The following is a 14,947-nucleotide window of genomic DNA, read 5'->3' as shown; positions in this document are numbered from 1 at the left end:
CTTCCCAATATAATGGGACAAGATGCATTGCATTCAATATCCAAGACAACAAAATCAACGGGGACAAGGTTATTGTTAATGGTAATGCGAACATTATCAATTCTCCCCAAAGGTTTCTTTATAGCATTATCAACAAGATTAACATCCAAGTAACAATTTTTCAATGGTAGCAAGTCAAGCATATCATAAATTTTCTTAGGCAATACGGAAATACTTGCACCAAGATCACATAAAGCATTGCAATCAAAGTCATTGACCTTCATCTTAATGATGGGCTCCCAACCATCCTCTAACTTTCTAGGAATAGAAGTTTCAAGGTTTAGTTTCTCTTCTCTAGCTTTTATGAGAGCATTTGTAATATGTTTTGTGAAAGCCAAGTTTATAGCACTAGCATTAGGACTCTTAGCAAGTTTTTGTAAGAACTTTATAACTTCAGAGATGTGACAATCATCAAAATCCAAACCATTATAATCTAAAGCAATGGGATCATCATCCCCAATGTTGGAAAAAATTTCAGCAGTTTTATCACAGGCAGTTTCAGCAGTTTTAGCAGTTTCCGACAGTTTTGCATGCTTTGCACTAGGAGTGGAAACATTGCCAACACCAATTATTTTACCATTATTAGTAGGAGGTGCAGCAACATGTGAATCATTAACATTACTAGTGGTGGTAATAGTCCAAACTTTAGCTACATTATTCTCTTTAGCAAGTTTTTCATTTTCTTCTCTTTCCCACCTAGCATGCAATTCGGCCATCAATCTTATATTCTCATTAATTCTAACTTGGATGGCATTTGCTGTAGTAACAATCTTACTATCAATATCCCCAGGTTTAGCAGCCATTTTATTAATTAAAGAAGATTGTGACGCAGACATGTATGAGATTCGGTTTTCAGCATTTGCAAGTTTAGTTTGCAACCCAGAAATCTCCATATTCAGATTTTTAAGTTGATTTCCTATATTCTTCAACAAGGTAGATTGTTCATTCATAGTTTTAGTAAACAATTTGTTTTGCTCATATTGTGATTGCATAAAGCTCTTGGTGGATCTTTCAATTTCTAACATCTTTTCCTCATTAGGTGAAACATATCTACCATAAGAGTTACCATTAGCAGGATATGGCCTAGAATTATTGTAATTGTTATTTTTAACATGTTCTTTTTGAGCAACCAATGAAGCTAACGGAACATTATTAGGATCAACATTAGTCCTACCATTCACAAGCATAGACATAATAGCATCAATCTTATCACTCAAGGAAGAGGTTTCTTCGACGGAATTTACCTTCTTACCTTGTGGAGCTCTTTCCGTGTGCCATTCAGAGTAATTAATCATCATATTATCAAGAAGCTTTGTCGCCTCACCAAGAGTGATGGACATAAAGGTACCTCCAGCAGCTGAATCCAATAGGTTCCGCGAAGAAAAGTTCAGTCCTGCATAAAAGGTTTGGATGATCATCCAAGTAGTCAGTCCATGGGTTGAGCAATTTTTAACCAAAGATTTCATTCTTTCCCAAGCTTGTGCAACATGCTCATTATCCAATTGTTTAAAATTCATTATGCTACTCCTCAAAGATATAATTTTAGCAAGGGGATAATATCTACCAATAAAAGCATCCTTGCATTTAGTCCATGAATCAATACTATTCTTAGGCAGAGATAGCAACCAATCTTTAGCTCTTCCTCTTAATGAGAAAGGAAACAATTTTAATTTTATAATGTCACCATCTACATCCTTATACTTTTGCATTTCACACAATTCAACAAAATTATTGAGATGGGCAGCAGCATCATCAGAACTAACACCGAGAAAATTGCTCTCGCATAACAAGATTCAGTAGAGCAGGTTTAATTTCAAAGAATTCTGCTGTAGTAGCAGGTGGAGCAATAGGTGTGCATAAGAAATCATTATTATTTATGGTTGTGAAGTCACACAACTTAGTATTTTCAGGAGTACCCATTTTAGCAGTAGTAAATAAAGCAAACTAAATAAAGTAAATGCAAGTAACTAATTTTTTTTTGTGTTTTTGATATAGAGTACAACACAGTAAATAAAGTAAAGCTAGCAACTAATTTTTTTGTGTTTTGATATAATGCAGCAAACAATGTAGTAAATAAAATAAAGCAAGACAAAAACAAAGTAAAGAGATTGGATTGTGGAGACTCCCCTTGCAGCGTGTCTTGATTTCCCCGGCAACGGCGCCAGAAATTTAGCTTGATGACGCGTAAAGCACACGCCCGTTGGGAACCCCAAGTGGAAGGTGTGATGCGTACAACAGCAAGTTTCCCTCACTAAGAAACCAAGGTTTATCGAACCAGTAGGAGTCAAGAAGCACGTCGAAGGTTGATGGCGGCGGGATGTAGTGCGGTGCAACACCAGGGATTCCGACGCCAACGTGGAACCTGCACAACACAACCAAAGTACTTTGCCCCAACGAAACAGGTGAGGTTGTCAATCTCACCGGCTTGCTGTAACAAAGGATTAGATGTATAGTGTGGATGATGATTGTTTGCGAGAAAACAGTAGAACAAGTATTGAAGTAGATTGTATTCGATGTAAAAGAATGGACCGGGGTCCACAGTTCACTAGAGGTGTCTCTCCCATAAGATAAATAGCATGTTGGGTGAACAAATTACAGTCGGGCAATTGACAAATAGAGAGGGCATGACCATGCACATACATGATATGATAAGTATAGTGAGATTTAATTGGGCATTACGACAAAGTACATAGACCGCTATCCAGCATGCATCTATGCCTAAAAAGTCCACCTTCGGGTTATCATCCGAACCCCTTCCGGTATTAAGTTGCAAACAACGAGACAATTGCATTAAGTATGGTGCGTAATGTAATCAATAACTACATCCTCGGACATAGCATCAATGTTTTATCCCTAGTGGCAACAAGCACATCCACAACCTTAGAACTTTCCGTCACCGTCCCGGATTTAATGGAGGCATGAACCCACTATCAAGCATAAATACTCCCTCTTGGAGTTAAGAGTAAAAACTTGGCAGAGCCTCTACTAATAACGGAGAGCATGCAAGATCATAAACAACACATAGGTAATAGATTGATAATCAACATAACATAGTATTCTATATCCATCGGATCCCGACAAACACAACATATAGCATTACAGATAGATGATCTTGATCATGTTAGGCAGCTCACAAAATCCGACAATGAAGCACATGAGGAGAAGACGGCCATCTAGCTACTGCTATGGACCCATAGTCCAGGGGTGAACTACTCACTCATCACTCCGGAGGCGACCATGGCGGTGAAGAGTCCTCCGGGAGATGATTCCCCTCTCCGGCAGGGTGCCGCAGGCGATCTCTTGAATCCCTCGAGATGGGATTGGCGGCGGCGGCGTCTCTGGAAGGTTTTCCGTATCGTGGCTCTCGGTACTGGGGGTTTCGCGACGAAGACTATATGTAGGCGGAAGGGCAGCCTCGGAGGGGTCACGGGGGCCCCACACGCTAGGGCCGCGCGGGCCCCCCTGGGCTGCGCCGCCCTAGTGTGGCGATGCCCCGTGGCCCCACTTCGTATTCTCTTCGGTCTTGTAGAAGCTTCGTTGCAAAATAGGCCCCTGGGCGTTGATTTCGTCCAATTCCGAGAATATTTCCTTACTAGGATTTCTGAAACCAAAAACAGCAGAAAACAAGAATCGGCTCTTCGGCATCTCGTTAATAGGTTAGTGCCGGAAAATGCATAAATATGACATAAAGTATGCATAAAACATGTAGATACCATCAATAATGTGGCATGGAACATAAGAAATTATCGATACGTCGGAGACGTATCAACGTCATAGGAATGACTTCGCTCATCGTCCCTTCGGCCTCCACCGCCTTCCTAGCGAGGTCTTTTACTTAATTTCTTCTCAATCGATGTTATCCTTTGTACTTTGAGTTTTAATGCTTCTATTTTGTCTTCGACTTCTACCATCATCCAAAGCTACCCTCCAACTCCCAAAAGTGGAGCAGCTCCCGAAGACGATGATGCTTCGGAAGAAACCAAAGATATTCTTAACGTGATTGAGGATAGCGATGCTTCGGGAGAGGAAGCTCCTGAAGATGATGCACTCCTCAACTCCAGGCGTCGCATGAGGATTAATGAAGATCTGATGACAACAAAGTCGAGTCCTACCGGACGTAACGATGATTATTCTAATGTAAGTCCTTCTCCTGCACCTTCTCGTGAAGCCTCGGCTCCCCCATTACCAAGAAGATCGTCAGGATTCTTCGCCGAAGAAGACGATTTGATATCACTTCCGTAAGTTTTCTCTTTCCTCGCGTTTATTTCTCATACTTTCTGATAACCTTCAAATTTATAATAATCTATATTTTCTTCGAATAGCTCTTATGAAGATGAAGATGTTCCTCCTCTGAATTAGGCAAGGATGAACTCTGAGAATCCAGAGTCAATGAAGGAGTCGACACCCTTATCTGCCGAGGATGAACCTACTGCCGCTCTTCTGCCAAGGAGAGCCGTAGCCAAGGTTAAAGCGTCTTCAGTTGCTCCTTCAGCAAGCGCCTCTGTTCCTCCATCTTTGAATAATCATGTAAGTATTTCTTTAATAGTCAGTACCCAGCAGCCCCGAGACGATAATTGGCTATGAGCAGAGCCAAGTATAGGTTAATATATGTTTGTTGTATATTCTGACGCACTCCTTTCATTCTCTTGTTGCAGCCAATTCATGCCGCAGTCGACATCATGGTAGACTCCGTTGATCAGTTCGTTCGACTAGAGGCAGAGAACGCCAAATCTTCATCTGACCAAGTGCAAGAAGCAAACCTAAAGCTTGGAACGAAAATGCAAGCCTAAAGGAAGAACTGAAGAAGCTGAAAAATAAGATGAAGGAGGAGCAGGAGTCGAGGCTCAAGGCTTTCGTCGAAGCAGACAAGAAAGAGGGCGCTCTTCGCAAATCCATCGAAAGCTTGTTAAGTAAGATTTTCTCCATGCTCGTTCACTTCTTGTTTTCTTAAGATATTTTGTCTTCATAATGAATTATCTTTCATGATATTCTAGATACTGCCGAAATGCCTGTCGACCGTACGAACAAGCTTAGGTTGAATTCCATGTCGGATGCTCTTTCTTTTGCTGTTGAGTCCAGTGAGCAAATCCAAGATCTTCTGAAGAAGGCCAAAGGAGCTCTGTCGAAATTATTTTTGCTGATGTTTCCCAAGCTGGACTAGAACAAGACTCTTGGAGAGCTGGTGAACACCTTCTTCATTGACTCCAGCAGCGCTATTGATGTATTAAAGCGCCGCTCTCGCCTGTATGGAGCAGTTCTTGCTTTTCAATTCTTGATGGAGCATGGTCTTACATCTGAACTAGAGCAACTGTCGAAAGCGTTGCCAAAAGATGCAGTTAAGACATGGAGAAGATAAGTGAAGAATAGTTTCTCCAATTATTATTACTTGATTTCCAATTAACTGGATGTTCATTTGTTGTGGCAAGGAATATCATGTTGTGATCTTTAATAAGATCAAGTAGTTGCTCCTTGATTAATTAGTTCTTGTGTTGATTTTAACTCCATTTGATCTAACCCCTTAGATCAAATTATCTCTACCCAAAACAAGGTTTTAGCAAAGTCACATTGAGGTTTATAGCGCTTGACTTGATGAGCTACTTCAATTCCACCAAGGTCAAGTGAAACTTCGCTATCGTGGATCGTTTTACTTTAAAGCGCGAAAATTCCCGCATTTTCTATGCATAAATGCAATGCACACATCTGTTTCCTCTATTTTCTAACCCCAGATCATGTGATATTACATGTATTACATAGATGACCGTAATCATGTTCAGCAGCTCATACGGTGCTAATTAGTGAAGCTCAAAGAGAGGAGAGATACATAAGTTACTTCCACAAACCCATAGTCAAGGGGTGAACTACTCCCTCTTCATCATGGTGATGATGGTGGAGTCGTTGGAGGAGGTGGAGACCACGCCGGCAGCGCCCCGCCGGAGTTTCCCCCTCCAATCTACAGCTCCAGGTCTCTGTTTTTGTGTTTCAGTGTTTCAGCGGCGCTCCCTTCCGAAAGGCATCGGGGTATTATTTTTACAGACGTTTTAAGGTCAAGACGGAGTCACGGAGATGAAAACGGATGGTATCGGAGGCTCGAGGGCCAGGATGGTGCACCCCATGCGGCCAAGGAATCTGGCCGCGTGGGGCTACCCCTTTTGGAACTCAGAGTTCCTTTTTTGCGCTTCCTTTGCTCGTACTCCTTCTTCCTTCCAAAAACTGAACCTCGTAAAATCTCAGGTGATTTGGACGTCGTTTGAGTCCCTAAAACATCAAAATATAGAAAAGGGGGTTTTCTGACAGTGCAGGGTTAATTCTTGAAAAATAGGGAAATTGTGAAATATCCCCAAAATCAGTATAAAACAATGATATAACCTTTATATGATGCAAATATGATTGAAATATAAGTAATACAATGCAAAGTTCATGTATGCATTTTACATGCATCAATGAGTATAAGGATCCTCATCGGGATCATCTCCTGCAAAACTATTCTCCTTCAAAATATCAACAAAGCGTGGATAAATAGAATATTTAATGTCATTCCCATTTGTGAATTCCTTAACAAATCCTCGGTTAAATCTTCCGAGATATTCACTTGCATCAAGCTTATTCATAAGCCCAAGAATAGCCATGGTACTATCTGGAACTATCAAACAACTTTAGTAAAACAAATAATAGATAAGCAAATAAGAATAAATACCAAAAGCGATGAGCCCAAGAATAGTCATTGATCTCATAGATTACTTACAACTCATGGCATTTAGCAATTCTAGAAAACAGCAGAGACTGTTGCAACATGTTGGTGTCATTGTAAAATCCCGCCATGCCAAAAAAAAATGTCAAATCTACATGTTATAATTTTCCAATGCTTCAAGTGTACCACATTACCCTCTCCGATATGACCTTTGTACATCCATTTCCAGCCGAATGGACATTTCTTACATCCCAATGCATGCCAAGATTGGAGGTGTGTCCTCTTCATTTGGCAATCTGAAATAGTTTGGCTCAAACACTGCTACCAACACCCGAAAAAATATGTACACATTATCCTAGAATGTGGATCCATACATGCGTAGATAGTCATGTTGTATCTGGAGGAGCTCCATATGCAAGACCCCTCGAGACAGGTTTTGCATGTCTAAATCGTTGATAAACCAACCAATCCGGTGCAATCTTATTGCAAATGAAGTAGTAATCATACTCCCTCGCACCATGCACAATCCACATGCAAAAAAAATACTGTTCATACTAAAGCGTCGCCGAAAGTTCTTGGGCGCATGTGTTGGACCGTCGGGGAAATAGTCGATCTCGTTGTTGCTATCCATAGTCTATTTACCAAACAACGAAGCAACCAAAAACCAAACACTCTATCTAATTAACCTGCGCGGAAATCCTATTTTGGGTCTATTGGGGACGCTGGCTTAGATGACCTTATGTTTTACGCCCCAACTTTTTCTATATACGAATGTATCTATAACTAAAATATTTCTACATATATATATATATATATATATATATATATATATATATATATATATATATATATATAGGATAAATACTTCCTACCCCTGGGTGTAGTTACACCCATATGTAATATACTACCTTACAGAAGTATGTATGATACTTTATCGGTTTAAGTATGTTCATACACTATATCTAAGCTACTCTAAACCAAGTTTGGTGAAAAAAATGCAAGTGAACCCATAGTTTGCACTATATATGTGAAATACATGCATATGTATACGTAAAAAATGAGTCTACGTAAAAAAATGTACACACTGCCTACAAAGTAGTATATATACTTCCAAAATAGTCTTATATACTTCATACTACATGTACATACTCTCCGATATGATCGATACTCTATAGACTATGAGAAACACGCGTGGGTGTAACTACACCCGGGTGTAGTATGAATATGTCTATATATATATGTGTGTGTGTGTATCTAGACAAAAGTGAGATACACTTATATTTAGAAACGGAGGCAGTGCATGTTTTGTGATTCCGTTTTGGTAGATATACATTTGTATCTAAACAAAAGTGAGACACTTGTTTTAAAATGGAGAGGTAGTGAATGTTTGTGATTCCGTTTAGGTGCGGAAACCCGCTAGACCCGGAAGAAGCTGAAAGTGGCAGAGGTTGAATTGCGGTGGAGGGTGTACAGTGCGAGGAAACAATCCTCTGGGCATGGTCCATGGTTGGTCCGGTTTTGCTGCTGGAATGAGGGGGGCTATGGAAGAAGCGAACTGGTGATAGATCCTGGGATGGATGGATTGGTGGTGGCCTCACACGAGATCAGTCGATCAGTGGTAGTACCACGCCCCCTATCGTCCATCCATGCTCCTATCGAGAGGTGGAAGTAATAAATGGGGAGGGGTTTGTGGTCTACTAGATGAGAGGGTTTTAGGAAGGGTGTGTGGCAGGCAGGCAGAAGAACCATACTGGCTGGCCGTAGTACCAGCACCATTGCTAAATAATCTCACCTCACTGATGAGCGATAGCTGCCACTGCTACTGTTTTTAGGTACGTCTTGGCTGGAAAGCGCCTGTATAGGGAGGGGACGAGAGGTAGAAGGCAACGAAGAAGCCAATCCCAGAGCCTAGACAAATGTACCATGCCACACACTGTTGCGACGTACGCCAGCGGGAGTGAGCATCCTTCCACATGACGGAAATCCCACTACCACCAGCTCTCTGGTGGTGGTAAATATGTATGCTGGACAAGACGATTTTAGAACAGGTTCCATACACACTTTGACAAGACCATTCGGACCAAAGAAAAATATGTTCCATATTGGTTCGGTGATTCCAAGCTAGTACTAATAGAAAAATACGGTGCACGTCCTCTCATGTTTTTTTGCTACTTTCTGAGGAGGTGTCTTCGTCTTCCTCGTGGCAGAAGCAAGAGCTCGCCAGTCAGCATCCATGGCGGCCACCGCCAGGCTCCAGATCAAGGCGACCGAAACGAGCTCGTGATGAGCATCAGTCTCGAGAGATTCAAAGTCAAACGCCGCAAGAATTAGGAGAAACATATACTACAAGTAGAGCCATGCAATGCATGGAGGAGAGAGCTGGGAGGGGAAAGTTGGCAGCGGTCTAGACGTGGAAGGAGATAGATAATTTTGTATACAATCACAGGGGCCCCACGTTTACCTTATGCTGGGGCTGGTCGTGATTCTTCTATACGAACACTGGAGCGAGATCACTCGCTACCTAGCGACGATTGATTCCATGGCGCCCGACGGATCCTGCTTTTTGCTGCGTCGAATCGGTTCACCACTCCAATCATGGCCTATCTCTATATTACTCCTCGCTCCATAATTAAAAAGTGGAGCAGAAAGGGAAAAGAAAGACCCCATCTCCAATTAATGGAAATCAACTAGTACACATTCCAGTCACCAGAGTAGATACTACACTCTCTCTGTTAAAAACGATTTCTCAAGTGAATGTCTGACATTCGGTTTCTATGAAAAATACTAGTCCTTCATATATAAATATTTCAAAATTACAGAGAATATTTCTAAATTAATCTAGTGGGATGGATTTTGATTTTTTAAAATCTAGTACATTGATGCTCCCACTTAAGATTGTTTGACTGTCCAGTAATTATGTACACCAAGGAGATTTATATTGGACCAAATATTATTCGTCCAACTGTATACCTGGAGTATTATTATCTGGGCAACAACAGATCAGAATAGTCAACACACAATCTCCCCCTAGTCATCATGCCTCTTGCTGATCCTGGTTTTGATTTCTAAATAGTCCAGGATCAACCAGAACCAACACACTAGTACTATATATGACAATGATCATTTATTGATTAAGCACACTTGACAAGCAAATTAAGGGTGCATATCTCCATCTCATGCCCCTACCCCCTACCCAACCAAAACAAAGAGGAGGGAGCAAGAACTAGCAACATGAGGGGCACGACATGATGAAGAACAAAAAAGAAAAGAATCTGACAATTTCCTAGATCAAATTCTAAACCGATGCTAACATCATCAAATGCACAAAGAAGCAAATTTAACCACCAGGAATGGAATGCTACACTGAAGAGGAGGAGGGATCCACAATTGCATTCTCGGTTAGCATAGGGTCATCGTCTCCTTCCGTGAGCAGCTCCACGTCCTTGTCGTCGTCGTTCGAGAAATCCCTCCTCTCCAGCTTCGAATTGGCCGCGATGAACACCAGCCGGTGCGCGCGGCCAATGCCGCTGGAAGAGCTCCCCGGCGCGGTGAGCCACCGCGTCATCGACGGCGTGCATTTGAACCCCTTTGCGGTTGCATGGAGGAAGATGAGCCTGACGGCCACTTTCCCAAGCGATTTGAACTCGCTGAGGCACGTCTCCCAGACGAGCCGGCTGCTCTGCTTGTTGGCGATCTTCATCTTCCCCGTCAGAGGGTCGGGCTGCCGGACCTGCACCGCCTGCGCGTACAACGGGTCGAGCCCCTCCGACCGCCATTTCATCAGCTCCATGAGCGCGAGGTGCGCCTCGTCCGGCGACACCAGTCTCGTGATCAGCCTGTCCACGTCCTTCTCCTGCTCCGGCGTCAGGTAGTTGAACGGCGGAAGGTACCTCCTGCCGGCGTCCTTGATCAGATACAGAGGGTCCAGTATGAATGCCGCCGACCACGCCGGGTGGTAGTTCTTCCTGAACCTCCTCTCGAGCACATTCATGGCGGTGGCCTCCTCGATGCTGAATTTCCGGCACCAGCCTCTGACCTTGCCGCGCAGGTCCTCCCAGAGCGGCAGGCATTGGCCGACGAGGGGCCTCTCGGCCTCCATCTCTTTCACCATGTCCATGATCATCTTGACGAGCGAATGCGAGGCCTCGACCTCGGTCCAGAACACCACGTTCTGCACCATGGTGGCGATGTCCCTGGCGGATGGATCGTCAATGCAGACCACCTTGTAGGCCTCCTCGTGCACCGCCATCTGGAGCGGGCGGGACGAGGTGAGGATGCTCTCCAGCATGGCGAACGGGCCGGCGGTGAATCCCCCGTCGTTGAACGGCGGGGCGGTGACGGGGAGGAGGAATGCGTGGCCGTGCTCCTGCACCTGGTGCTTGTGCAGCAGCGCGCGCACGGCGGGCGTGGCGTTGAAGTAGGCGGCGACCTTGGCGCACTTGGCGGCGGCGTTGTGGAAGATGGGGAGCTCGCGCGCCATGTCGCGCACGAGGCGGGAGAGGCCGTGCACCTGGCAGGGCAGGTTGACCATCCAGTGGTGCTTGGCCTCGAGGTCGCGCAGCGTCTTGGAGCCGAAGCGGTCGGCGACGATGCCGGCGCAATGCCGGATGTCGCCGGACGAGGCGGCGACGTTGGAGGCGGCGTCGAGGAGGAGCTCCTCGGCGTAGCCGGAGGAGGCGGAGGCCGGCGCCGGCATGGGCACGGCGCGGTGGAAGACGGAGGTGTCGTTGGGGAGGTTGACGGCGAGGGTGATCACGGGTTCGCGAAGGCCGTCGGCGGAGAGCTGGAAGAAGCGCGCCTCGCGGAAGCGGGCCGCGGCGTCGGCGCAGGCCTGCGCGTAGCGCGCGTCGAGGCGCGCGCCGGCGAGCTCGGCGCGGGTTAGCTCCGGGAGGCCGACCTGGCGCAGGAAGGTCTTGAGCTTGGGGTGCTCGACGGCCGAGAGGGACGTGCTGCCGGACGACTCGAGGAACCAGTCGGCGAGGAGGGCGAGCGCGGCCTCGGCCTGGGGCCGCGGGAGCATCGCGCCAGGGGAGGCCGAGGGGGACTTGAGGCGCTTGACGCTGTCCTCCAGCATGGCGAGCGGGCCGAGGTCGCCCCTGCCGCCGGAGAGCACCTGCCTGGGCGTGGGCATCCCCGGGGGCGTGGGCGGCGTCGGGGAGTAGGCGGTGGGGTCGGCCACCACGATGTGGTGCTGGTGCGATGCCGCCGCCTCGGAAACTGCCGCGTAGGCGGCAGCGAGCGCGTGGCGTTTCCGGCCGCCGCCACCGCCGGTGGAGTGGCGGCGCTGGGAGGAGGAGGAGGAAGGGGGTATGGACGAGATGGGGACGATCGATGACGCGGGGGAGGAGACGGTGACGAGCTGCAGCTGCTGGTTCTGATGGTGCGGCGGCGGGGGCGGGGGCGGAGGCGGCGGCGGCGCGCCCTGGGCGGCGGCGAAATTAGGGCAGGCCCCGCGCTTGAGGTGCTCGGTGGCGGTGCGGGAGGGGTTGGAGGCGGAGAAGGTGGCGGCGCAGAGGCCGCAGCGGAGCCTGGCGGCCTTGGGGGGCGCGCCGGAGGCGGGCGGCGGGACGAGGACGGGCTCGAGGTGGCCCCAGTACCAGGCGCCCTTGCCCTTGACGGCCTTGGCGCGGACCTGCATGAGGGCGTCGTAGCGCTTCCTGGCGGCGGCCTCCTCGGGGCCCATTGCTCCGGCGGCGTCGAGCACCGGCGGCGGCGCCGATCCGGACGCCTCGCCCTCCTCCGCCGACATGGCGTCACGCGTGGCTTTCGTAGGAGGTTTTCAGGGGGTTTGCGGACGTTTCGCTTCTGCCGCAACTAGACGCCCTTTTTTGTTGGGCGAGACGAGGAGACTGGACTGCCTATTTTTACCCTCGTTTTTATTTTATTATTGGCTCCTTGCTCTCTCTCTGTAGTCTGTAGTCTGTCTATCTATCTAGCTAGACCCTCTCTTGGCTACTAGCAGTATGTATGATGGATGAACTGAGAGGCTGATGAGTTCCTTCTTCTTCTCCTTCAAACCCAAAACAACAAAACTTCTCTCTCTCTCTCACTACCTCCTCCACATTCTCTCTCTATTTATCTTGGATTCTAGAGCCCAGCAGCAGCAATACTAGTCTTCACTACTAAACATTGGGAGCTGGGAACATCAACATATAGAGTGGAGAGGAGAGAAGGTGTGCAAACAAACACAAAACAAAGCTAGGAGTAAAGAAAGGTCACTCTCTGTCCTTAAGTATCAACACATGACACTGTTACTCTCACTAGCCTCCTCCTCCTCATATATGGAGCAGTCGGTAGTACTACTTCTTTTCTTGGGTACTCAAAAGAAAAGAAAAAACTTTCAATGTGTACCCAAGCTCGGATGATTATGGGTTTTATTTTCGGTGGTCTTTGGTAGGGGTTGACTGGGTGGGCTGGGCTGGGGAGAAGGAGAAGGAGAAGGGGAGAGAGACTGCCTGCAAGAGGAATGCTGTGATATAATGCCACTGTGCGCTTTATGGTACAATGCCAATAATAATAATAAAAGGTAAGCGGGATTGGTACGGGCGACTTGTGCTGTTGCCACTGTGGCCTCTGCTGCCCGAGCAATTATTGCCGTGGAACAGTTGCCCTCACCTGACCCCGCACACAACACACCTTCTCTTTTTCGTTCCGTTTAGTTTCACTATGTTGTTCTTGTACACTCCTTTCACTCCCTCCCTGATACTACTATGTGTATGTCTAGCGGTGTGTTTTCAAGAATTTTTCATTATTGTCATATTGTGTATGGTGTGCAGCATACTTCTCCTCGACCTGTAAGATGGATTCATGGATATGGGTGCCAAATATACTACTACCTCCGTCCCAAGGAATAAGACGCACGCGTATTTCAAGACGAACTTTGACCATAAAAATTGAGCAACACAATCTTGATTATATTATATGTAATTAGTATCGTTGGATTCGTATTGAAAAGTACTTTCTAATGATGCTAATTTCATACAAACAATCTTTATATATTTGAAGTAATTCTTGGTCAAACAAAAAACACGTAAAATGAGGGCGCCTTATCGGAGGTAGTACTCCTAGGTGCTCCTGCGAAAAGGAGTACCTTCTTTAAATAGAAATGTTAGGGCTATTGCTTCATCTTCAAGTGTAGCACATACATTACAAAATGTTTTCTCTCTAGGCCACCTTGCGCTTAGTCTTTCATATGTACAGTTTGATCTATTTCTTATTTTGTTAAGCGGCGGTATTTATATTTTTGACAATGTCTCGCGTTGTCTCCCTATATCTCAAACTTCGGTCATGGGATGGGTGATCTAGGTTGTAGCATGGTGACAATGCAGGCCCTCAAACATAGGTTCGAGCCTTATTGGGGGCTGAATTTGGGTTTCTCCGTCTTAAATAATAGCCATCAAGTGTTAATGCCTGGGATGATCCTATTTTTTTGGATGGGTGATCTTTCTAAAAATCCTTTTCTGGCTTAACACTAATCCTGGTCCAACTTCAAGTATGTTTTCATGCCTTCTGTCTTTTCAAAGAATTTCCATAGTATTTTTCTTACAAAGTTTGTATGATTAATAGGATTACATCGCTTTAGAATGCCTACATATGACTTCTTGGCACACAGTTTTAGAGTAAAATTTATCTCCACTCCGGATTGTTTTTATATTTACTTTTGTTTTCATTTCCAATCAAACACTCCTTCGTAAAGGAGTCATTGGTATTAAGTTGTGCAACATTATGGGCTTGTTTGGCTCAAAGTGAAAGTGGGGGAGTAATATAGGAATATGAATTTTCCTAATGTGACTATTCCTTTGGTTCGAAGGAAAAAACCCTCGAAATTTCATAATCTTGGCATCCTTTTCAAATTCCTACGCACGATGAATGATATTGAGCTCTTCAGTGGCATAATAACATTATAATTGTAATTTATCTTGTGATATGATTTTGGTTTGACCATCACTATCGGTGTTCTTGTGTTATTATATTCAACTTAACAAAACACCCAACTTTACATAATTTCTATGTTTTCTAGTGCTCTGTTTCACACATATATTCTTAGCACGTCATGTTTTCTTTCTATTCATTCCAAAATTTTATATTCTTGCAAACCAAACAAGTCCTATAGGTTCATGTACACTTTGCCCGCCTTTGAATTTGAGGGCATTTGGGTCCTTAATTTCCTTTTTCAACGTTAGTTGTACGATTCACATTAAAAAGTTATTTTTTTTTCAT

At 45.4% G+C, this 14,947-nt stretch overlaps 1 protein-coding gene across 1 annotated transcript; it reads right to left on the bottom strand.

The window, feature by feature from the left end:
* Positions 1-9,992: 9,992 nt before the first annotated feature.
* Positions 9,993-12,476, bottom strand: LOC124673335. The gene has a single exon (XM_047209432.1). It carries the CDS (start codon positions 12,474-12,476, stop codon positions 10,086-10,088), a length of 2,391 nt encoding a protein of 796 aa, XP_047065388.1. The 3' UTR covers positions 9,993-10,085.
* Positions 12,477-14,947: the final 2,471 nt, after the last annotated feature.

Source organism: Lolium rigidum, chromosome 7, assembly GCF_022539505.1.
Source record: "Lolium rigidum isolate FL_2022 chromosome 7, APGP_CSIRO_Lrig_0.1, whole genome shotgun sequence".
Lineage (NCBI taxonomy): Eukaryota > Viridiplantae > Streptophyta > Magnoliopsida > Poales > Poaceae > Lolium > Lolium rigidum.
Note: the sequence above shows the minus strand (reverse complement) of the source record. Positions and strands in the feature narration are given on the sequence as shown.

What these genes read in the sequence shown, in the direction of transcription:
- LOC124673335 (XM_047209432.1), bottom strand. Translation starts at nt 12,476, where the DNA reads ATGTCGGCGGAGGAGGGCGAGGCGTCCGGATCGGCGCCGCCGCCGGTG.